Below are 24,667 nucleotides of genomic sequence, written 5' to 3' on the forward strand. Positions count from 1 at the left end.
CTTAACTGCTGAGCTCAGCTAACTCCTCACAGTCCAGATATGGAACCTGGACCTCCTCTTACTTACACACTTTACCAACTGAATCGCTGGGAGAATTAGAAGTATTATTGTTAGGCTTGTTTTTATTGAGAATTTACATATTTATCTTATTTTTGTTTCCAAACAGGGCTTTTTTGAGGGTCACCAGGAATTGATCCGGAAGTATGGTCGAGTTTGTGGGTAAGCAGGCTATTATTGTAAAAAACTTTTATTACTAAACTGACGTGCCGTAGCTGGGAGGATGAGGGAGAGAAAAAGGAGGAACACTGATCAACATTGCAATGACTATCTCCAGTCTTCACTGGGTGGAATAATTGCTTTTATGGATGATGGAAACACAGCGGTAATTTGAAAGGCTCAGCGTCTCATTAACATTTTTTTGTTCCATTTCCTGTCTGGCGGCAGGCCAGGTTATCAATTTGGTTGGCGACCAGGAGGCAAAACCAGCGGAGGGATGCTGCAGCCGAGGACCCGAGGGGTCCCCGGCAATTGGGAGCTGGGAAAGTCGATGATCGCGGCAGGGTGGAGAGAGAGGCCATTGTTGCAGGGGGGAGAGAGCGAGTCCATCGGGGCTTGAGGGAGAGAGAGGGCATCGGGGCTTGGGGGGAGAGAGCGAGTCCATCGGGGCTTGAGGGAGAGAGAGAGAGAGAGAAAGGCCACCGGGGCTGGAGGGAGAGTGAGATCATTGGGGCTGGGGGGATGGCCATTGGGGCTGGAGGGAGAGGCCATCGCAGCTAGGGGAAGGGAGAAGCTGCAGTTGGCAGGGGTAAGGCTGAAGGCTTCCTTGAGGGGCTGGGGGGAGCATTCCTGATCCTCCTGGCCCACAAGGAGTGCTGAAAAAAGGCACTTACCATGTGGAGCCAGCAGCTCCTGTCTCCCTTTCACTGCTGGGTTTCCCCACCCCAGGGAAATCCGTGCAGTAGCAGTGAAGTTTAAATTGGGCTCCCAATTGCACTGTAGAAGCCTGATTTAAATACGTTCATGAAGAGTCCCGCTACTCGGATGCTCCAATATCCACCACAGTAAAAAAGGCGGTGGGCGCGTGCGCAGCATGTTGGGGATGCCTTCCCCATATTTAAGTCTTTAACGTCCACGCCCAACCCTCTCCTGCCTGTTGTGGGAACGTTAATATCGAGGCCATCATGTCTCCATGAATGAAAGTCATTAGAAAAAATCCCAGTTGATTTAAAGCACAATAGTTTTGTCTCACCTACGCCCTCCGCTCCTCCTCTATAAGGTGATGATTCCTTGCTGATTGTACACTGGTAACTGGTAGACGTGCATGTTATGTGTGAGCCTTGACGATGAATGTCATGAGGCTGGTTAGCCCTCAGGATCACAGCCTCGCCTGAGGTCCTCACAAACACACTTCCAGCATGGGTCACTGGATAACAATCGGGAACAGGAAATCTGGCTGACTTTCCCCTCCCTAGCCCAGGGGAGCTAAGACAGATTGTAATACCCAACCACCAGCCAAGCTGAGAACAGGTAATTCAGGGAACTGACCGTTGTTCATGGAGGAGCACCTTGAGCACAACTTAACCTTAAGCCATTTAACTGTGTAGTACTCATGTTTCTGAACTAAATGTCACCAGGCGCACACTGAATATACTTTTCTGTAGCAGATATGTTTCGGAAGAAATAAAGGACTTGCATTTCTATAGTGCCTTTCACTATGTCAAGATTTCCCATAGTGCTTCAGAGCTAATGAAATACTTTGGAAGTGTAGTCACTGTTGTAATGTAGGCAACCTGACAGCTAATTTGCGCACAGCAAGATCCCACAAACTGCAATGAAATAATGACCAGATAATCTGTTTTCGTGATGTTGGCTGAGGGATAAATATTGGTTAGGATACCTGGGGGAACTCCCTGCTCTTCTTCGAATTAGTACTGTGGGATCTTTTACATCACCTGAGAGGGCAGACGAGGCCCTCAGGTGTTTAATGTCTCATCCAAAAGTCAGTGCAGCACTCCCTCAGTACTGCACTGAAGTGTCAGCCTAGATTATTTGCTCAAGTCTGTGGAGTAGGGCTTGAGCCCACAATCTTCTGACTCAAAGGCAGGAGTGCTACCACTGAGCCAAGGCTAACACCCAAAAAGAAAGCACATAAGATATATCTAGTGGCGACGATAAAGTAAAGCAGAAGTTTTTGCTTAAACTACTGTCAGTTTGAAGATGTTGATCACTGCTCAGTTAAACACTTCTAAATTAATGAGGCTGAGTAGACTTGCCTGATTTATGAAAACTAAGTAGATGTATGAGATAGGTCTGGAGAATAGGTCATGACTCTTAGTAGAAGCAGGAATTTTTTTACCAATAAAAGCACCCACTGAGAGTGGGGAGAGAGTTTAAGGGAAATGTCTTTCTGCAGAGAGGTATTAGAACATGAAATACTTTCCCACAGGAAGTGTTTTGAGGCAGAGGCCATTGTATCTTTTAAGGGAATAGCAAATATTTGAAGCAGAGGATGATACAGGGCTATGGGAGAGAGAGCAGAGCAATGGGATTAGCTTTGGGTTGCTGTAGCAAAGAGCCAGCACAGGCACAATAGGCCAAATGGCCTCTTTCTGTGCTGTGAACTTCTGCGGCTGTGAGACTTGATAACAAACCTGTGGTGCTGAATTGCATTTTCATGGATATTTGCTCATGTTTATCATGGGCTGACAGTACCATAGAATAATACAGGAGTGGACAGTAACTATGACACACATAAATTTTAGATCTCCCAAGGTGAGGTCATTGGCCCTGCCTTTCTCCCGAGCGTGATCAGAATGTTGGAGCTTTTCATCTTGCTGTTGTCACTCACTGAGATTCAGACTGCTAAATTCTGAGCAGAGAGGTGTGATATAGTTTGTTCAATCCTGACAAAGTCTAGGCAATTTGGGATGCCACAGTCGATGTCAACGAACACACGGATACAGATGGTAAAATTGGCCAAGGTTCCTGCTCCTAATTGCTAGCCAGTAACCCTGGCATGAAAGTGGGCACTTGCAGATGTTGGGTCAGACTTGGCTATGATATATCCTTCAAGTCAATAAACTACCAACACTCACCTGATCCTGAAGAATAGCCACTTGGGTGAGGCCAACAGCAGGATTCACTAGAAAACAATCAGCAGCATGATAGCTTCCCCTCTTGCTATCCTAAGGTTGCTGAGGTCAATTGCTGCCTTTCGGGAGATTGAGTAACATGGTTTACCAGGGTTAAGAGTCCCAGAGCAGCTCTCTGCTTGGCTGGAATTCCCACCATTGAGTGTTTTCTATGGAGTTGCTCCAAGATGGTCCTGTAATGGATAGCACTGGAGCGATCTTGTAGCAAAGGAGATTTGACTCAAGGTTATATATAACGAAAGCTGAGCTCTGTCCTGGTGAAAATTCAATGTGTTTTTTACTAACTTCGATTATATATAGGGGAAATGTGAGTGACTTTGAACTAACAGGGTCAAAATGGAAATGGTCTTTCCTCACAAGACTACCAGCTGAAATTGGGACCAGGTTGTCTGTGAGAAAGCAGACTGGAATTGCTTGAGGTGATCAGCTAAAGAGTAGTTGATACACTGTCCCCACCAATTAGCAGTTCCTGGGTGTGTGGGGTCTACTCCAAGTGTGAAGTATTGCACCTCAAATAGCGTCATTTCAAAACATTCCATTGGGTCGTGAAACTGGTTCAGTTAACAGGTCGGTGCTCGTTGGCCACTTGGGCAATTGTAGGGTTGCCAACTCTCCAGGATTGTCCAGGAGTCTCCAGGAATTAAAGATTAATCTCCAGGACACTGCTGCGAACAACCCAGGAGAAAAATCTTAGGGACATTAAAAAAGACTGTGTGTGATTTTTTTCATTTTCTTTGAACATTTATTAGTTATAAAAATATTGGAGACGAGATAAAAAGGCTGTTTGACTGACAGTCAATTGGGTAATTAACAGCCTGTTTGCTTTCCAATTGGCGTGGGAAGGCGAACTGTGCGAGGATGGACATGTTGGGCGACCAATGGCGGGGCGGTTGAAGGCAGAAGGTCGTTTGATGAAATCTCCAGGAATACATCCAACCAGAGTTGGCGACCTCAGGCAGTTGGCCATCTCCGGTCTTCAGTCAGACCAAAAACATTACTAAGTCAGGATGGTGAGAAAAACTCGGAGCGGAAAGGCGTGCAATACTTAAAATACTCACGTAAAAACACTGAAAAAGGACAGCAAAAATCTGGAAATTATTTGTCGTGTTGGATGACACCCCATTTAATGCAACATTTAATTCGTAGCACAAGTGCTGCACCGCTATTCGGATCTGTTGGTCGAACTAGCTTCGGTGTATATTTCTTTCTTGTATTTGTACTTTAGCTTGAAATATGTGGTTGATCAAATGGTGCTTTTCCATCTATCAGTGAGATCAGGACACATCCGTTATAGCCCACCAGTAAAAAGATAGATAGTTGGCCCTGAGACAGGCTACGTCCCATTCACTGCATTATAACAACAACTTGCATTTATATAGTACCTTTAACGTGGTAAGACGTCCCAGGGTCCTCAAACAAAATTTGATACCGAGCCACATAAGGGGATATTAGGACAGGTGACCAAAAGCTTGGTCAGAGAAGTAGATTTTAAGCAGCATCTTAAAGGAGGAGAGAGAGGCGGAGAGGTTTAGGGAGGGAATTCCAGAGCTTAGGGTCCAGACGGCTGAAGGCACGGCCACCAATGGTGGAGCAATGAAAACAGGAGATGTTCTGCTTCAGTAGGGACATGCTGCTCCCCATAGAAGCTGCTTTTTGTGGTGAGCACAAGTGGAGTTCTGGGAGGGCAGCCCGCTTTGGAGGCAAGAAAACTGACTACAGGAAATATATTTTCTTCCATAAAAAGGAGACTAGTTTGAACAAAAACTAGACTTTCCCTTAAGTAGCTTTGTGACTACATGAAAGAAGCATACCATTAATCTCCACTCTCTACATTCTTTCTTGCTTCCTTGTTGATTCATTATGGCTTTGACTGTGTATTCACTGATACATGAGGTGATTTGTGTGGCAAGATAGGGCCTCTTTCCAGTTTCTTTTATTCTCTGCCGTTTCACTTTGCAACCCAGCTTAGAACTCAGAGATCTTATCCAGTGGAATAATAATTCAGTCCAGCTTAGCATTCCAGCCCAGATTTCCCAGCACGGAGACTAGAGGTGGATGCAGGGGGGAAGTATTGAATTCAACCGAAGGGTGACTTATCACTTGAAGTTGCTGTCTTCAATTAAGCAAGTGTTAGTCTGGCCATGAGATAAGATAAGGGTTTGGAAAATGGAAAAATAATTAATGGTCTCTGACATGTCACACTCCAATTCTGGCCCACCCCTTGCTGGTGGGTGATGATTTGGTATTCTTGGTGGTGATAGTGAAGTTATTCCCTCCTGACAGTAGGGGTATGCTCTGTGGTAAACAGCCTGAAATTTGGAGACTGTAGAGAGGGAGAAGAAGACCTGGCAAAAGCAACTTTATTCTACAGTTTTATGCGATAGGAAATGTGATTACTGGGAAAGCTGAGGACATTTAATACCCAGAGTGTTTAAATCATCCGAGTGTTTATTTGCTGTGCAAGAATATCAACATAGCACCAATCGTCTGCACTTATTGCAGGTTATCTTGAGGGGTCAAGAACAAGGGGCCGTAGATAAAGATTAAATGTGAGAGATTTAGAACGGAGGGCAGACAGTTGTGACACTGTGGAATTCACTTCCAGGGTTAGTGGTTGAGACAGAAACAGAAACATTCAAGATTAGATTGGCTAGGTGGTTGAAAGGATATGGGGTTGAAGGGATATGGGAACAGGGTGGGTAAATGTAATTAGAACTATTTGCTCACGTGGAGGGTAAACGCCCACAAGGACTGGTTGGGCCGAATGGCCCGTTTTCGTGTTGTAACTTCTGTGTATTTCTATATATCGTTTCTTCCTTTCCCCAGATGGGAAGCCTGCAACTTTTTTTTTATTCGTTCATGGGATGTGGGTGTCGCTGGAGAGGCCAGCATTTATTGCCCTTGAAAAGGTGGTGGTGAGCCGCCTTCTTGAACCGCTGCAGTCCGTGTGGTGAAGGTTCTCCCACAGTGCTGTTAGGAAGGGAGTTCCAGGATTTTGACCCAGCGACGATGAAGGAACGGCGATATATTTCCAAGTCGGGATGGTGTGTGACTTGGAGGGGAACGTGCAGGTGGTGTTGTTCCCATGTGCCTGCTGCTCTTGTCCTTCTAGGTGGTAGAGGTCGCAGGTTTGGGAGGTGCTGTCGAAGAAGCCTTGGCGAGTTGCTGCAGTGCATCCTGTGGATGATACACACTGCAGCCACAGTGCGCCAGTGGTGAAGGGAGTGAATGTTTAGGGTGATGGATGGGGTGCCAATCAAGCGGGCTGCTTTGTCCTGGATGGTGTCGAGCTTCTTAAATGTTGTTGGAGCTGCACTCATCCAGGCAAGTGGAGAGTATTCCATCACACTCCTGACTTGTGCCTTGTAGATGGTGGAAAGGCTTTGGAGAGTCAGGAGGTGAGTCACTTGCCGCAGAATACCCAGCCTTTGACCTGCTCTTGTAGCCACAGTATTTATTTGGCTGGTCCAGTTAAGTTTCTGGTCAATGGTGACCCCCAGGATGTTGACTGTGGGGGATTCAGCAATGGTAATACCGTTGAATGTCAAGGGGAGGTGGTTAGACTCTCTTTTGTTGGAGATGGTCATTGCCTGGCACTTGTCTGGTGCGAATGTTACTTGCCACTTATCAGCCCAAGCCTGGATGTTGCCCAGGTCTTGCTGCATGCGGGCACACACTGCTTCATTATCTGAGGGGTTGCGAATGGAACTGATCACTGTGCAATCATCAGCGAACATCCCCATTTCTATCCTTATGATGGAGGGAAGGTCATTGATGAAGCAGCTGAAGATGGTTGGGCCTTGGACACTGTCCTGAGGAACTCCTGCAGCAATGTCCTGGGGCTGAGATGATTGGCCTCCAACAACCACTACCATCTTCCTTTATGCTAGGTATGACTTCAGCCACTGGAAACCTTTCCCCCCGATTCCCATTGACTTTAATTTTACTAGGGCTCCTTGGTGCCACACTCGGTCAATTGTTTTAGAGCCTTCATCAACCAAAGGACTCGCGGTGCCCAAGTGGAGTGCTGCTCAACCAATTTTCCTTTGTCCTGACAGGCCCTATTCGAGCCGGTCGGAGTTCGAAGGAGCCCTGCTTTTAGAGCTGCGTCTGGCATCTGCACCTTGAGCAGGCGGGCTCTGGATGAAATCAGATGTGCGGAGTCCACTTTCTTTATATTATAGTATGCCGTTAAGACCACGTATCTGGAACATCAATATAAAAGCACCTTAAAAATCACTGTTCTATTATTAGATGTTGGCCTTGGCTCAGTGGGTAGCACTCTCGCCTTTGAGGCATAAGGGTGTGGTTCAAGTCCAATTTAAGAAACTTGAGCACATAATCCAGTACTGAGGGAGTGCTGCACTGTCTGCCCTGCTGTCTTTCGGATGAGATGTTAAACCGTGGCCACGTCTGCCCTCTCAGGTGGATGTAAAAGATCCCACGGCATTATTCAAAGAAGAGCAGGGGAGTTCTGCCTGGTGTCCTGGCCAACATTTATCCCTTAACCCACATCACTAAAAAACATATTAATCTCAGTGCTGTTTGTGTGACCTCGCTGTGCGTAATTTGGCTGCCACATTTCCCTACATTACAATAGTTACTGCACTTCAAAAGTACTCCATTGGCTGTAAAGCGCTTTGGGATATCTTGAGGTCGTGAAAGGGGCTATATAAATGCAAGTTCTTTCAATATTCAAAATCATCAGGCAACTTATAATTACATAGCTACAACACTGAGTGCTCCAACAGAGTCCACCCCCAGAGCTGACACAGACACACAGAACATGCTTACAACCCCATCTGAAACACACACACGCCATCTAGCGGCAGAAGACACGCATACAACATGAATGAAACAGAGCTCAAGCAATACTTTATGCAACACAGCATTGCAGAAACCACCTTAATTACACACAGGGCGAGAGAAGATGCCTTCAGAATAAACATGGGTTTCAGGGCCTGGCTGCTGAGACAAGGAAGAGAGTAATAAACTTTCAAAGCAGATATGTTTTTGTGTTACCTCTGTGATGGCAGCACAAACTCAACACAAAATGCTACAAATAGCCGAAGATTTCTCACCTGGGAAATGTTATTTATTTATTCATTCTTGGGATGTGGGCGTTGCTGGTACGGTCGGTATTTATTGCCCATCCCTCGTTCCCCCGAGTAGGTGGTGGTGGTGGGCCTTCCTTTTTGTCACAGACTGATTCAATCTAAGTGGCTTGTTAGGCCACTCAGAGGTCAGTTGAGAGTCAACAATGGTGGTGGGTAACTGGAGTCACGTATAGGCCAGACTAGGTAAGGACGGCAGGTTTCCTTCCCTATAGGACCAGCTGGGGTTTTACGACAATCTGACAGCTTCATGTCCTGTTTGACTGAGACCAGCTTTTTATTTCCACATTTCGTAAAAAAATTGAATTCATATTCTCAAACTGCCATGGTGGGATTTGAACTCCTGTTCTCTGGATTATTTCCCTCAAAGACCATGGCACAGCACCCCAACCAGAAATACAAGAGGCAGAAGATGACAGGCAAAGAGGTCTACCATTGCAGTGTGATAGTGAGTCATACAGGCAGAAAGGTTTCAGGTTCCATCCCCAGTGTGTGCAATTTGCTGATTCCCCTGCTACTGCCTATAAACTGCCGAGTGGATAATAAATCTCGGCCTCCCCCTGATATCCCCACCATCACAGAAGCCAGTCTTCAGCCAATTCGATTCACTCCACGTGATACCTAGAATTGGCTGAGTGCACTGGATACAGCAAAGGCTATGGGCCCCGACAACATCCCGGCTGTAGTGCTGAAGACTTGTGCTCCAGAACTAGCCGCGCCTCCAGCCAAGCTGTTCCAGTACAGCTACAACACTGGCATCTAACCGACAATGTGGAAAATTGCCAAGGTATGTCCTGTCCACAAAAAGCGGGACAAATCCAATCCGGCCAATTACCGTCCCATCAGTCTACTCTCAATCATCAGCAAAGTGATGGAAGGTGTCATCGACAGTGCTATCAAGCGGCACTTACTCACCAATAACCTGCTCACCGATGCTCAGTTTGGGTTCCACCAGGACCACTCGGCTCCAGACCTCATTACGGCCTTGGTCCAATGGTGGACAAAAGAGCCAAATTCCAGAGGTGAGGTGAGGTGAGGGTGACTGCCCTTGACATCAAGGCAGCATTTGACCGAATGTGGCACCAAGGAGCCCGAGTAAAATTCAAGTCAATGGGAATCGGGGAAAACTCTCCAGCAGTTGGAGTCATACCTAGCACAAAGGAAGATGGTAGTGGTTGTTGGAGGCCAATCATCTCATCCCCAGGACATTACTGCAGGAGTTCCTCAGGGCAGTGTCCTAGGCCCAACCACCTTCAGCTACTTCATCAATGACCTTCCCTCCATCATATGGTCAGAATTGGGGATGTTCGCTGTTCAGTTCCATTCGCAACCCCTCAGATAATGAAGCAGTGCATGCCCGCAAGCAGCAAGACCTGGACAACATCCAGGCTTGGGCTCATAAGTAGCAAGTATCATTCGCGCCAGACAAGTGCCAGGCAATGACCACCTCCAACAAGAGAGAGTCTAACCCCTTGACATTCAATGGCATTGCCATCGCCGAATCCCCCACCATCAACATCCTGGGGGTCACCATTGACCATAAACTTAACTGGACCAACCACATAAATTCTGTGGCTACAAGAGCAGGTCAGAGGCTGGGTATTCTGTGGCGAGTGACTCACCTCCTGATTTTCCAAAGTCTTTCCACCATCTACAAGGCACAAGTCAGGAGTGTGATGGAATACTCTCCACTTGCCTGGATGAGTGCAGCTCCAACAACATTTAAGAAGCTCAACACCATCCAGGACAAAGCAGCTCGCTTGATTAGCACCCCATCGACCGCCCTAAACATTCACTCCCTTCACCGCCAGCGCACAGTGGCTGCAGTGTGTACCATCCACAGGATGCAGTGCAGCAACTCGCCAAGGCTTCTTCGACAGCAGCTCCCAAACCCGCGACCTCTACCACCTAGAAGGACAAGGACAGCAGGCACATGGGAACAACAACATCTGCACGTTCCCCTCCAAGTCACACACCAACCAGACTTGGAAATATATCACCGTTCCTTCATCGTCACTGGGTCAAAATCCTGGAACTCCCTACCTAACAGCATTGTGGGAGAACCTTCACCACACGGACTGCAGCAGTTCAAGAAGGCGGCTCACCACCATCTTCTCAAGGGCAATTAGGGATGGGCAATAAATGCTGGCCTTGCCAGCAACGCCCACATCCCTTGAACGAATTAAAAAAAAACATCTATTCCTTTCTCCCTCATGTGTTTATCTAGCTTCCCCTGAAATGTATCTATGCTAGTCGCCTCAACTACTCCTTGTGGTAGCAATTCCACTTTCTAACCACTCTCCGGGTAAAGAAGTTTCTCCTGAATTCTTATTGGATTTATTAGTGACTATCTTATATTTATGGCCCCTAGTTTTGGTCTCCCCACAAGTGGAAACATTTTCTCTACGTCTACCCTATTGAACCTTTTCATAATTTTAAATACCTCTATCAGTCACCCCTCAGCCTTCTCCTTTCTAGAGAGAAGAGCCCCAGCCTTTTGAATCTTTCTTGATAGGTATAACCTCTCAGTTCTGGTCTCATTCTTGTAAAACTGTAGTACTGTACCCCAGCATGGATCGGGCGTTCAGGAGAGCACGTGGGCATACTGGAGGATTTTTTAAAAAATTAAACAGTACCAGCACAGATGGAAGGTGCAAAGAATGGCAAGAAGAATGCAAGCAAATCAAGGAATGCAGCAAAATAAAACATAGGAAGTTATGAGTTACCACAAATTCAAGCAGAAAAGTTCAAAGTTTGAAGAAACAACAGAGTAGGGTACTTCAAAAGGGAAGAGAATGGGCATTGAGAAAGTAGGATCGGGGACTAATAACAAAAGGTGATGAGGCAGACGTCACTCAAGAAAACTTGACCAAATGTCGCAAAAAGACTAAGCTGACAGCCCTACAGTGATTACATGAGGGTACAGAGGTGTTTGAAATAATCCTTTAAAAAAGACACATCATGTCTATCTTCTCTGTCTGATACCTGTGAAGATTGCCATGTACATTGAGTTTGGGCAGTCTCAATCCACTTCCTCAGGGGCGTGGGCCCATTACACAAATAGGATTCTCAATGGCACTAGATTGGGAATCTCATTCAGAGACTAGAAGAGGCTGTTTCAGGAAATGCTACACTAGAGGGATTCTTCTGTGGTTGGGGGAAGAGTGGAGAGAACTTTACCCTGCATCTAACCCTACTGTATCTGACCTACAAGCGCTCAATGCTGATGGTTTATATTCCCCTGGGACTATCGTCCCTCAACTATTTTTTAATATAAAACTCACATGGGAAAAATAAGGTAAAAATAAACTCACCAATAAGATTGCCACATACCTGGGCTGACTATTCTATTCAGTGTTACAGCAAATGTTAGTGTTTGAGTACAGGTACAGGCGGGTAATGTTGTGAGACGAGGCAAGACAAGTGGAGCCTCACAAAATTACCCCTTTATTATCTTATACCTTGTAAGCACCATGTGGATCATACCCATCATTTTAATATTTATATTTATGGGAGTGAGGATGGCACAGTGTAGCATTATTTGGAGCCATGGGTTTGTATCTGCAGTTCCCCCATTACAGTGATTGACTGACCTCAGCCGTTGTGTCGCAGTGAAGTGCACATAGTGTTACCACCTATTGCCAAGTCCAAACTCAGGCAGGGGCCCAGTACAGTCGTGAGATAACGACTTGAGTTCTGATGCTTGCTTTGTTGATAATGAAACTTAATGGGCTCACCCCTCCCCATCTTTCTAACCCTCTCCGGCTTTACAGACAACTCCCATCTGAACTCTCTGTTCTTCTGGTGTTCGTCTCTTTGTCTGTCCTTCCTTCTTTCACCCACCAGCGGCAGTTGTCCCTTCAGCTGCCTATGTTCCAAGCTCTGGAATTCCCTCCTTAAACCTCTCTGCTTCTGTACCTCTTTCCTCCTTTAAGATGCTCCTTAAAACCTACCTCTTTGACCAAGCTTTTGGCCACCCCTCCTAATCTCTCTTTCTTTGGCTCAGCGTCAATTTTAATTTCATACATCCCTGTAAAGCGTTTTGCTATGTGAAAGGCACTATATAAATGCAAGTAAATGTTGTAATCAAAAACTTGAAGAGTAATGCTTCCACATCTTAAGACACAGAAGGAAGAAAGAATGGACTTTCATTGTAAAATCTTGCATCCGGTTTACCACTTACGGACATAGGAAATTGACGGGCAGGAAACGACCAGCTGGTCCATCAAGTCTGCCCCACACCATGATGGCCAGACCATCATGACTAGACACTTCTTCCCTCCCCCTACCTCCCATCCTCACACCCACCGCCTCTCCTGGGAGAGGCAAAAAAACAGAAAAAAACCAGGGCCAATAAGGGAAAAAATACTCTGTAACATTTCTCTCCAACCCCCTCAGGCGATCGAAAACAGTCTAGGAGATCACATTGACCAAGTGTTATCTATAAAGACACTTACCTTCTATATGATGTGATCTCTGCCCCAGTCAGGAACCGGTCCAGCTCCCTCTTGAAGGAAGAGAGTCAGCACCCACCACACCAGCCGGCAACATATTCTAGAGGCTCACAATTCTCTGGGAAAAGAAGAACGGCCTAACATCCAGTCTATTCCTACTCTTCCATAGTTTAAACTTGTGTCCCCTGTAATTTGTAAATTCCCGGGTGGCCAACTCAAAAACCAGAGTTGGATCCCAATCTGCACAGGTGGCATTCTTAAATTCAGGGTGAAGTTTAAGGGCTTGCACATAGGGATGGAGAGAAAAGCAGTGGGCCAGCCAAACCAGGCTTGTTTAAGTCCGAGTGGCATGGTATATGACACAGGAGTCCACAGAGAGAAAGGGCAGTATATAAAACTCCCCTCTATTCACTTCAGTGATATTTACCCTGAAACTACAGCCAGAGATCCCCTGCAATGCACGAGGTGTGGTCAGGCTCCCAAGTTGGTGCCACTTTTAATACGCCCCAGGTCTCTCCCTATCTCCTTCAAAGCTGATCTGTACTTGGACTTCACACATCAAAACTGGCCTGTATAGACCGAGCTGAACCAAACCAAGAGATTACTCAAAGGGCAGCAGGCTCAGTGTTTGGGGCACTTCTCACAGGGCACATTGTCCTAAACTCAGCTCAGCGCCAACATTTCTAAACCATTCCCTAGGCTCTAACTTATAAAGGAGAGTTTTTATAGAAATTACAGCTCAGGAGGAGGCCATTCAGCCCCCAGTGCTGCTGCTCCCTCCTGTAACCCCATTCCCCCAGATCCTTTTATATTCCTCTTTTTTGCATATTTATCCCCTTCCCTTTTAAATTAAGTTTTAGTCCCTACCTCAATAACCACATGTGGTGAAGGATCCCACAGTTTAATAGCCTTCAGTTCAAGAACTTTCCTCCTCCTTTCCCCGTGGTTCGTCCAGTGAGAATCCTTGGTTTCCATTCCCTCGTTACCCAGTCACACACCACTGGTAACAGTCTTTCACTATTTACCCACAGTAAGGACCCCAGATTTCACTGACCCCTTTACTGGCTGCTCCCATTCCCAGTCTCCATCTTTCTCCACGAGCCCTATTCCCCAGTCTGCATCTCCCTCTGAGCCCCCATTGCCCAGTCTCCATCTCTCCCTGAGCCCCCATTCCCCAGTCTCCATCTCCACTGAACCCCCATTCCCCAGTCTCCATCTCTCCCTGAACCCCCATTCCCCAGTCTCCATCTCTCCCTGAGCCCCCATTCCCCAGTCTCCATCTCTTCCTGATTCCCATTCTCCAGGCTCCATCTCTCCCCAAGCCCCCATTCCCCAGTCTCCATCTCTCCCTGAACCCCCATTCCCCAGTCTCCATCTCTCCCTGAGCCCCCATTCCCCAGTCTCCATCTCTCCCTGAGCCCCCATTCCCCAGTCTCCATCTCTTCCTGATTCCCATTCTCCAGGCTCCATCTCTCCCCGAGCCCCCATTCCCCAGTCTCCATCTCTCCCTGAGCCCCCATTCCCCAGTCTCCATCTCTTCCTGATTCCCATTCTCCAGGCTCCATCTCTCCCCGAGCCCCCATTCCCCAGTCTCCATCTCTCCCTGAACCCCCATTCCCCAGTCTCCATCTCTCCCTGAGCCCCCATTCCCCAGTCTCCATCTCTCCCTGAGCCCCCATTCCCCAGTCTCCATCTCTTCCTGATTCCCATTCTCCAGGCTCCATCTCTCCCCGAGCCCCCATTCCCCAGTCTCCATCTCTCCCTGAGCCCCCATTCCCCAGTCTCCATCTCTTCCTGATTCCCCATTTCCCAGTCTCCATCTCTCCCTCAGCCCCAATTCTCCAGTCTCCATCTCTCCCTGAGCCCCAATTCCCCAGTCTCCATCTCTCCCTGATTCCCCATTCCCCAGTCTCCATCTCTCCCTGATTCCCCATTTCCCAGTCTCCATCTCTCCTTGAGCCCCAATTCCCCAGTCTTCATCTCTCCCTGAGTCCCATTCTCCGGTCTCCATCTCTCCCCGAGCCCTGATTCCCCAGTCTTCATCTCTCCCCTGAGCTTGCATTCCCCAGTCTCCATCTCTCCCTGATCCCTCATTCCCCAGTCTCCCTCTCTCCCCAAACCCCATTCCCCAGTCTCCATCTCTCTCCCGAGCCCCCATTCCCCAGTTTCTATCTCTCCTCAAGACCCCATTCCCCAGTCTCCATCTCTCCTCGAGACTCTATTCCACAGTCTTCATCTCTCCCCCGAGCCCCCATTCTCCAATCTCCATCTCTCCCCAAGCCCCCATTCCTCAACCTCCATCCCTCCCCGAGCCCCCAGTCTCCCCCTCTCCCCTGTAACTCTCGAGCCCTGATAGGATCCCCGATTCCGGGAAACTCCCGTAATTCCGGGAGGGTTGGGAACCCTACCCCCACCTAGCTCCCTTCAATGCTTGCAGCTCTGCTGTAGCCATTAACAGTGTCTTTTCTTACTGATTTATTTATAATTCTCGACAAGAAATCTGAAAGGGCAGTGCTTCTATTGTGCTATCAAAACGGTGTCACTGGAGGCCAGACAACTGTTTTTCTTATAAAATACCTTCCGAACTCTGTTTGATTTCAGCCGTGCAGTAGTACTGTGGTGTGTTTTATGATGATCCTTTGCAGCGTGACACAATAACATTCCAGTGCAAGTCTGGGCGCCACAATAATTCTGAAGTTGTGATGCAGGTGCTGTATCAGACAGAGACTGTTGTGTCACTTACGCGAGGAGTATAGATGTGATTGAGGCAACTATCACCACTGACAGTGGCTGAACATAGAGGCCGGCTGCAACTTCATCCTCATGATTTTCCCAACATGGTGGGTTTCCAACCTCAGCCAGCTATTTGGAGAGCCATCAAGTGGAAATGGGCACGGGGAATGCAGGAGATGAAGAATCTGCGCAGCGCTCACATTACTCCAATCGATAGGTTGCAGAAGATCATTGGCTGAGGAAAGAAAAAAGAACTTGCATTCCTATAGCACCTTTCACGACCTCAGGACAACCCAAAGCACTTTGCAGCCAATGAAGTACTTTTAAAGTGTTGTCACTGATGTAATGTAGGAAATGCAGCAGCCCATTTGCAAAGTCCCACAAACAGCAATGTGATAATGACCAGGCAATCTGTTTTAGTGATAAATATTGGCCAGGACACCAGTGAGAACTCCCCTGCTCTTTTTCAAAATAGCATCTTGGGATCTTTTACATCCACCTGAGAGGACAGGCAGGGCCTCGGTTTAACGTCTCATCTAAATGACAGCACCTCCAGCAGTGCAGTACTCCCTCAGTACTGCACTGGAGTGTCAGCCTAGGTTATGTGCTGCAAGTTTCTGGAGTGGGGCTTGAACCCACAACCTTCTGACTCAGAGGAGAGAGTGCTACCAACTTATCCAGGGCTGACACCTAAAGGAATGAACAAGGGAATGGCATTCTCATGGGGAAGCATGCTTGGAGAATGGGATAAACAGATGTTAGTGAAGTGAAAATGATGTGATGTAATGGAAAGGTGACTCACATGCTCTGAGATGAATGTTTTCAGGCACAACATACCTATGGGAGCTCTCCAGTGACATGCTTATTCATGGTAGGGCAATATCTACCTTTACCCTTTTATTTCCCACTCCCCTGAAGGCGTTGACTCCTTGCTCAGGTACGGTTCCAGACACGACCATTCTTCAAGTGTGAGTCTAGATCATGAGTGGCAGCAGGCTCTTTGACAATGGAGAGAGGGGGAGAGGGGACATTATGGCTGAGACCAGTGCTGTCGTCACCGATATCTACACGTGAACTTTCCAGTACGGGTTACTGGATAGCGATCAGGAGTAGGAGCTCTTGCTGATTTTAACCTCCTTCATCAATTCAGAGCATCTCAGCACAAACCTGAGAATTTCCTGATTTCTTACTTCCTTAACTAGCTGATGAGCAGCTTTTTTTTGTATGTTTTAAAGTTTTGAATAACAATAACAACAACTTGCAATTATATAGTGTCTTTGACGTAGTAAAACGTCCCAAGGTGCTTCACAGGAGCGTTATCAGACAAAAAATGACACCAAGTCAAAGAATGAGCTATTAGGTCAGGTGACCAAAAGTTTGGTAAAAGAGATAGGTTTTAGTTTAATATTCTCTTCCTTTGTGTTATTTTGTCATAGTATTTTTTTAATCTTTCTGACTCTTGCTCAAACGCACCAGCGACACAAAATATTTCTGTGTTTTTTCCCCCTTCCTCCTACAGCTCTGTCAGTATGACCAGGCCCTGTTCCAGTTACCCCATTTACCAGTTTATCAGCTACTACTGCTTACTCTATCAACAGGCCCCCATTGTCCGATACAGTTTCCACCCTGCTTCCAGTGTGGAGACTGGCATTATTGAACAATTGCCCTTTCTCTTCCTTGTTTTTGGGATTTTGGCATCAGGCTCATCATGCATTCAACAGCAAAATTCATTTTTCTGATGGTATAAAATGTTGTTCAACATGACTGAGCAGTGGGGTTGACTGATGCTAGATGAACTACATCTGAGTAATGATGAAGGATGTCCACCTTTCTTTGCCCCTCTTCAGATTTTGACTGTGCATTTCCAGCGATTTTCGTTTTTATGTCAGATTCCCAGCACTCGCTGGTTTGCTTTTTATCTGGTTAGCATTATGTTTTGTATGAAACTGTAATTTTCCTTTCATGCTCGACCAAACTAGTAAGGGTCAACACGACACAGGTCTGCTTTTTGGGAGAGTAGCACACTTAAGTAGATGTTAGGTTAAGATATTTCTTTCAGATGGTTTCATTCACCACAAAACCATTTCAGCCCTTTTTAAAAAAAATCATAAGTCTATATAAAAAGTCAAGGGCAAGAGAGCGGGACACAAATGGAGGTTAAAGAGTAAAAGAGAAGTAATGATTAGTTGATGGCAACTTTTGGTGTCCAAAAGCTTGTAAATTGTAGGAGGAAGGACTTAGAGAAGTATGAGTTAAAGTGGCAGACAATGCGATGAATCCTGATTTCAACACAAACTACCTCACTGTGAATTGCAGTATACATTCGTGAACACTCTTAATAATTCTGCTAATTAATTTTGTGTTTGGGTTGTTGTATTTTCTTAAATATCTGTTTGCTATGTTGGGCTGTTGAACCAGAATGGTATAATAGATGTTTACATAGATAAGTAAATCTGTTGGCACACGGGATAAAGCATAAAGGTTCTTTGAACTTCGAACAGAAGGCTGCTTGAAGATTACCGCGATGATTGATGGTCTCTGCGAAAGCATTGCCCATTTATAGCAAACAACAAGGAACGGATTTAGTCTGGGAGACGTGCAGCTCATGAATATTGAGACATCCCTTGTAGTCCCCAAAGATCCTTTATGCTTTTTGAAAGAGAGGTTTTTAAAGAAAAATTGCCATTTATTATTATAATATTTAATCCTGCTGCGGCGCTGCTCACAGACTAAATTTTTAAAGAATGGTCTCTTTTTTCCATGCAGTGGTCAGGCATGTGGGAGCAGTGCTATCTGTTCGTTATATTCTGACCATCAGATCAGGTGGGGTTTTTTTAGCAATGGGGTGAGTGTTCTCGCCACTCCTCTTGGCTCAGTCGGCAGCACTCTTGTCTTTGAGTCAGAAGGTTATGGGTTCAAATCCCACGCCACGAGACTTGAGCGTATAATCTAGGCTGATGCTCTAGTGCAATACAGTTGGAGGTGCTGTCCTTTGAATGAGACGTTAAACTGTCTGCCCTCTCGGGTGGATGTAAAAGATCCAATGGAACTATTCAAAGAAGAGCAGGGGAGTTTTCCCTGGTGTCCTGGCCAATATTTGTCCCCCAACCAACATCACTAAAATAGATTATCTAGTCAGTGGCACATTGCTGTCTGTGGGAGCTTGCTGTACCCAAATTGCCTGCCACGTTTCTTACATTACAACAGTGACTACACTTCAAAAAGTACTTAATTGGTTATAAAGTGCTTTGGGACTTCCTGAGGTTGGGAAAGGCGCAAGTTCTTTCTTTCTGTGTATCCACCAGCACAGAGTCTGGGAATCAGCCAGGTTGGGCTGTAGGCTAAAAGGATACAATGGAGTCTATGGTCCGGAGCCACTGCTGACCTGGTTGTTTAAATAATTTTTAAAAAGGTTACATGTTGTCAGCGTGCTCGTGCTTTTAGCTAGCTGTGCTGTGTTCTTCACATTGGGCGCTAGCCAAGTGGAGCTGTGGAGAGTAGGAGCATGGGTGGGTCTGTGCCATGTGCTAGTGGGAGATGGTGCATGTAGAGTCAAGGCCATTGAGGACAAGGCAGGGTTTGTTGGCCCTTGAGTGTTGGAGCAGTTGGAAGGTGGATAGATCATTTTATGGGTAAGTCTGCGATCTCTTGGTGAATTGCTGCATTTTGTAACGTGCTTATTATGTTAAAATTCTATGGGTATATAGTGGAGTAGGTGGAGGAAATGACATGGCGGTTTGGTAGCTGCCCATTCACCCCCATTGGGTGGGACTCTGTCACATCTCCCACTTCATTTGGGCCACAGCCCTGTAACTAACTATGTCAGACCAACCAGAAATGACCTTGCATACACATGGTTACTGCACACATAGAGACACACAAAAAAAACGATTGAATGGGTACACTGGCCTGCATTTACTGGTAAATATTACCTTGCAAAAAGTTAATACTGATTTTATTTTGTTACTGCCATTGACATTTACAATGTTTTCTGTAAAAGCTGAGCCTCGGGTGTAATTTCTGACCGGTCATTTAAATTGTTCACGACTGCCATGACAGACACGGTAAAGAATTTGACAGGGTAGATAGAGAGAAACTATTTCCTCTGGTGGGGGAGTCCAGAACAAGAGGGCATAAGCTTAAAATTAGAGCTAGGCCATTCAGGGGTGATGTCAGGAAGCACTTCTTCACACAAAGGGGAGTGGAAATCTGGAACTCTGTCCCCCCAAAAAGCTGTTGAGACTGGGGGTCGATTGAAAATTTCAAAACTGTGATTGATAAGATTTTTGTTAGGCAAAGGTATTAAGGGTTACGGAACCAAGGCGGGTAAATGGAGTTAAGATACAGATCAGCCATGATCTAATTAAATGGTGGAACAGGCTCGAAGGGCTGAGTGGCTGACTGCTGTTCCTATATTCTTAGTTCAAAGGATGAGTCAGCTAGTCATTTTGCACAGATACAAAATACATTTAAAAACTGGCAGTGCTGGAATTCCACGGCAGGTCAGTCAGTATATAAAAGAGAAAATATTTTGTTTGAGTACCCAGCTCTGAGGAAGGAAACACTTCTTTCTCTTTCAAATGCTGACAAATCCACGACGCACTTTCTGTTCTATGTCAGACTTCTTGCATTCCAGCTCTTCTTTAACTCAACTAAGTATGTGTTCCTTTCCATTGCCGAGTGGGGCGTGTATAATGGGTAGCTGGTCCGCAACTGCCTGTTTTGCACTGCCATTAAAGTTGAATTTTATCCCCATTGGTTGAGAGCCGACCGTACATGTGAAACGACAAGGAAGCTCATCAATCCGCGAGTTACCTCGGACCGCAGTTCTTTATTTATTCCACGGATGTGGGCGTCTCTGGCAAGGCCGGCATTAATTGCCGATCTCTAGTTGCCCTGAGTTTGATACAAACTGAATGGCTTGCTAGACCACTTCAGTGGGCAATTAATAGTCAACCAAGTTGGTGTGGGACTGGAGTCACATATAGGACAGACCGGGTAAGGATGGCGGGTTTCCTTCCCTCAAGAAAAGACCTTAGTGAACCAGTTGGTTTTTATGACAATCTGTCAGCTTCATGTTCACTTTTACTGATACCAGCTTTTTATTTACAGTTTTTTAAAAAACTAATTTCAAATTCTCAAACTGCCATGGTGGGATTGAACTCAGGTTCTCTGGATTTTTTTTATTCGTTCATGGGATGTGGGCATCGCTGGCAAGGCCAGCATTTATTGCCCATCCTTAATTGCCCTTGAGAAGGTGGTGGTGAGCCGCCTTCTTGAACCGCTGCAGTCCGTGTGGTGAAGGTTCTCCCACAGTGCTGTTAGGAAGGGAGTTCCAGGATTTTGACCCAATGACGATGAAGGAACGGCGATATATTTCCAAGTCAGGATGGTGTGTGACTTGGAGGGGAACGTGCAGGTGGTGTTGTTCCCATGTGCCTGCTGCCCTTGTCCTTCTAGGTGGTGGAGGTCGCGGGTTTGGGAGGTACTGTCAAAGAAGCTTTGGCGAGTTGCTGCAGTGCATCCTGTGGATGATACACACTGCAGCCACAGTGCGCCGGTGGTGAAGGGAGTGAATGTTTAGGGTGATGGATGGGGTGCCAATCAAGCGGGCTGCTCTGTCCTGGATGGTGTCGAGCTTCTTAAGTGTTGTTGGAGCTGCACTCATCCAGGTAAGTGGAGAGTATTGCATCACACTCCTGACTTGTGCCTTGTAGATGGTGGAAAGGCTTTGGGGAGTCAGGAGGTGAGTCACTCGCCACAGAATACCCAGCCTCTGACCTGCTTTTGTAGCCACAGTATTTATGTGGCTGGTCCAGTTAAGTTTCTGGTCAATGGTGACCCCCAGGATGTTGATGGTGGGGGATTCGGCGATGGTAATGTCGTTGAATGTCAAGGGGAGGTGGTTAGACTCTCTTTTGTTGGAGATGGTCATTGCCTGGCACTTGTCTGGCGCGAATGTTACTTGCCACTTATCAGCCCAAGCCTGGATGTTGCCCAAGTCTTGCTGCATGCGGGCACGGACTGCTTCATCATCTGAGGGGTTGCGAATGGAACTGAACACTGTGCAATCATCAGCGAACATCCCCATTTCTGACCTTCTGATGGAGGGAAGGGCATTGATGAAGCAGCTGAAGATGGTTGGGCCTAGGACACTGCCCCAAGGAACTCCTGCAGCAATGTCCTGGGGCTGAGATGATTGGCCTCCAACAGCCACTACCATCTTCCTTTGTGCTAGGTATGACTCCAGCCACTGGAGAGTTTTCCCCCTGATTCCCATTGACTTCAATTTTACTCGGGCTCCTTGGTACCACACTCGGTCAAATGCTGCCTTGATGTCAAGGGCAGTCACTCTCACCTCACCTCTGGAATTCAGCTCTTTTGTCCATGTTTGGACCAAGAGTGTAATGAGGTCTGGAGCCGAGTGGTCCTGGCAGAACCCAAACTGAGCATTGATGAGCAGGTCATTGGTGAGTAAGTGCCGCTTGATAGCACTGTCGAAGACAGCTTCCATCACTTTGCTGATGATTGAGAGTAGGCTGATGGGGTGGTAATTGGCCGGATTGGATTTGTCCTGCTTTTTGTGGACAGGACATACCTGGGCAATTTTTATTAGTCCAGTAACATAACCGCTACAGTTCCGTATCTTTCAGGGTATTTTGAAGTGTGACTCAATAGTGAAGTGACTATTTTAACAGCGGACAGCGAAAGTTGTACTGATTTTTCAGTGTGGAGGGCTGTGTTCCCGTGTTAGGAACTTGTACTTGTTTAGGGACTAAATCATCACAGAACCCAGGACAAACTTATTAGAATCTTTCACTCTCTCTTGTCTCAGTATCTGAGTGCCTGCTTTTGTGTAGAGCAGCTACAACTGCCTGCCCAGTGAGGGGCCAGTCTCCACTGGCCTGGCAAATAGCCAACTGATCCTGTGTCCTTTTGGACACCAGCAAAAACAAAGAATTGTCACGGAACTCTAGAAGTTTACAGCACAGAAGGAGGCCATTCTGCCCATCCTGTCTATACTGCCTCTTCGCTATAACAATCCAAAAGTAATCCCATTGCTCTGCCCTCTTCCATAGTCTGTATCTTCCTCTGCTTCATATATTTCCATTAGAAGATGCAGTGGTTTCTGTCTCAACCACTCCCTGTGGCAAGGCGTTCCAAGCTTCAGTGTAAGAAGTTTCTCCCAATCTCTCACACTTGTCATAGTCTCCCAGTCAAGGGAAATAGTCTTTTACTGTTCAGTCTATCAAAACCCTTCATAATTAGAAAAAAAAACAATTAAATCTCCTTTTAGCCTTCTCTGCTCCAGTGGAAATAGCTCCAGTATCTCATGTCTCTCCTCCAAACTAAAGGTTCCCAGCGCTGGCATCATCTTGGTGAATCTACGCTGTACGCTCTCTGTGTCCTTTCTGTAACGAGGAGCCCAAAACTGCACTCAGTACTCTAACCTAACCAATGTTTTGTACAAACTTATCATTGCATTTCCCCTTCTTTAAAATTAAACTGCATGTAAACTGAAATAAAGTTCAACAATATCCAAAGTAACGTACTTTGAAGTCACAATCCAATACATCAAACAATGCAAATATAAAAGTTGTTCATATGAAAAGCAATTTAACCAGTAAAGTCAAGCCGTCAGATGTTAAATCTCATCTCCGAGCTATACAGATCAGTAAGGTCCCGAGTTGATCCCCAGTCTGTGCTGAGTTAACTGATTTCACCTCAGGCAACATTGGGAGCACTGCAGCTGGTTTAAGTGGAGGGAAAGCTGGCCAGAGTTATAGGGGGGATTCTTACTGGAAGTCTGCGTTCAGACGTTAGGTGAGGAAAGGATCGCACTCCACTGTCATAGCCTGCCTACACTCAGCAACAAGGCTGACACATGCGTAAAGGAGAATTGGATGAGGTAACGGAGAATGACCACTGGCCATAGAAGCATACCCCGGCAAGGAATCAAACGCCTTCAGTAGAGGAAAGAAGCTGGAGGAGAAAAGGGGAGGCAATTAGCAAAGGAAAGCTATTAATGGAGGACGGAAGTCACATTTCTGATTAAACATTTTGCAGCAACATCTGATGTAAACTAAGCCGTTTCATTCATTTCCCATTTGAGGCAGAAAACAATTAGACCTTCCAAGTTAGGAAAAGATAACACTTGCAGTATTTGAGTTTCTTGAGAAAATCTGTTTAGTAATCAATTGGATAATTTGCCAGCGTAATGAGATCTAATTAGCTAATTCATTTATATGTTCTCTCTCCTTTTATATACCCTCAACATTTCATAAGAATAGTGATGGTTGCACTTCTTGTAGAATTTTAACTTGTAAAATTATGACTAATGGTATTTAATTAATTATGCACCATACTACCATGTACACGTTTTCCAGACAGGAACCATGCATTTGAGCTGTAGGGAAGTGCCTATTTTCCAATTAGCCTAATTTTCATTTCCACATGCCAACGAGGTCCATTAGTGTACTTGTGTAATGTGCTTTCTATTACAGCTATGTGAACCTTGCACATACAGAATAGCTGAGTCTTTATAACACCCAAATGGACCTCAAATAGACAGCCTTGGGACATTTTACTATGTTAAAGGCACTATTTAAGTGTAAGTAGTTGTTGTCTATTCCGATTTCTCTCATTACACAAAATTCTAAGTCACATCATATTGCGACCTTGTGGGTAAAGGCACCACCTGGTGATGCTGCACTGAGTTACACAGACCAGAAGGGACCAGGTTCCATTCCTGGTCCCTGTTGAGTTAACTAATCACAGCTGGGGCAACAGTGGGAGTGATTCAAATGGTCTCCGTGCTCCTGTACTTGAGAGGTGACCAGACAAAAGAATCAGCCAGAGTCCTTGCACCTGACTGTTATGCAGTGACCACTGCTGGAAATTGCCTACGTAGACGACAGACTGTGATTCCCTCCATAGTCGAACAGCCTGATACCATTTGGTGTCTGAGCTCACACACGTAGAATAGGAACTCAGGCGAAGTATCAGAGTGCTGGCTTCTGTGGAACCATCCCCAGTGCCTTCAGGAGAGAATGGGAGAAGGTTCTGGGGAAAAAATTATGGCAATTAAATGCTAGCATGATATTTAGGTGTATTGTATACTTACAGATATTCAACTGTACAGGTCTTCATGGGTTTTAATTCCAGGTTCGATCCCCATTCTGTGCTGAGTTAGCTGATCTCAGCAAGGATGGTA

At 46.1% G+C, this 24,667-nt stretch overlaps 1 protein-coding gene across 3 annotated transcripts in view; it reads left to right on the forward strand.

Moving 5' to 3' along the window:
* Nucleotides 1-24,667, forward strand: part of tbxas1 (thromboxane A synthase 1 (platelet)) — a 177,049-nt gene that overhangs the window by 59,191 nt on the left and 93,191 nt on the right. For all 3 annotated transcript variants that reach the window (XM_067999917.1, XM_067999919.1, XM_067999918.1), the window contains exon 4: nt 167-219. In XM_067999917.1, the coding sequence (XP_067856018.1) occupies nt 167-219 (53 nt within the window). The remainder of the gene's footprint in view (nt 1-166; nt 220-24,667) is intronic.

This window comes from Heptranchias perlo, chromosome 18 (assembly GCF_035084215.1).
Source record: "Heptranchias perlo isolate sHepPer1 chromosome 18, sHepPer1.hap1, whole genome shotgun sequence".
NCBI classification, from domain to species: domain Eukaryota; kingdom Metazoa; phylum Chordata; class Chondrichthyes; order Hexanchiformes; family Hexanchidae; genus Heptranchias; species Heptranchias perlo.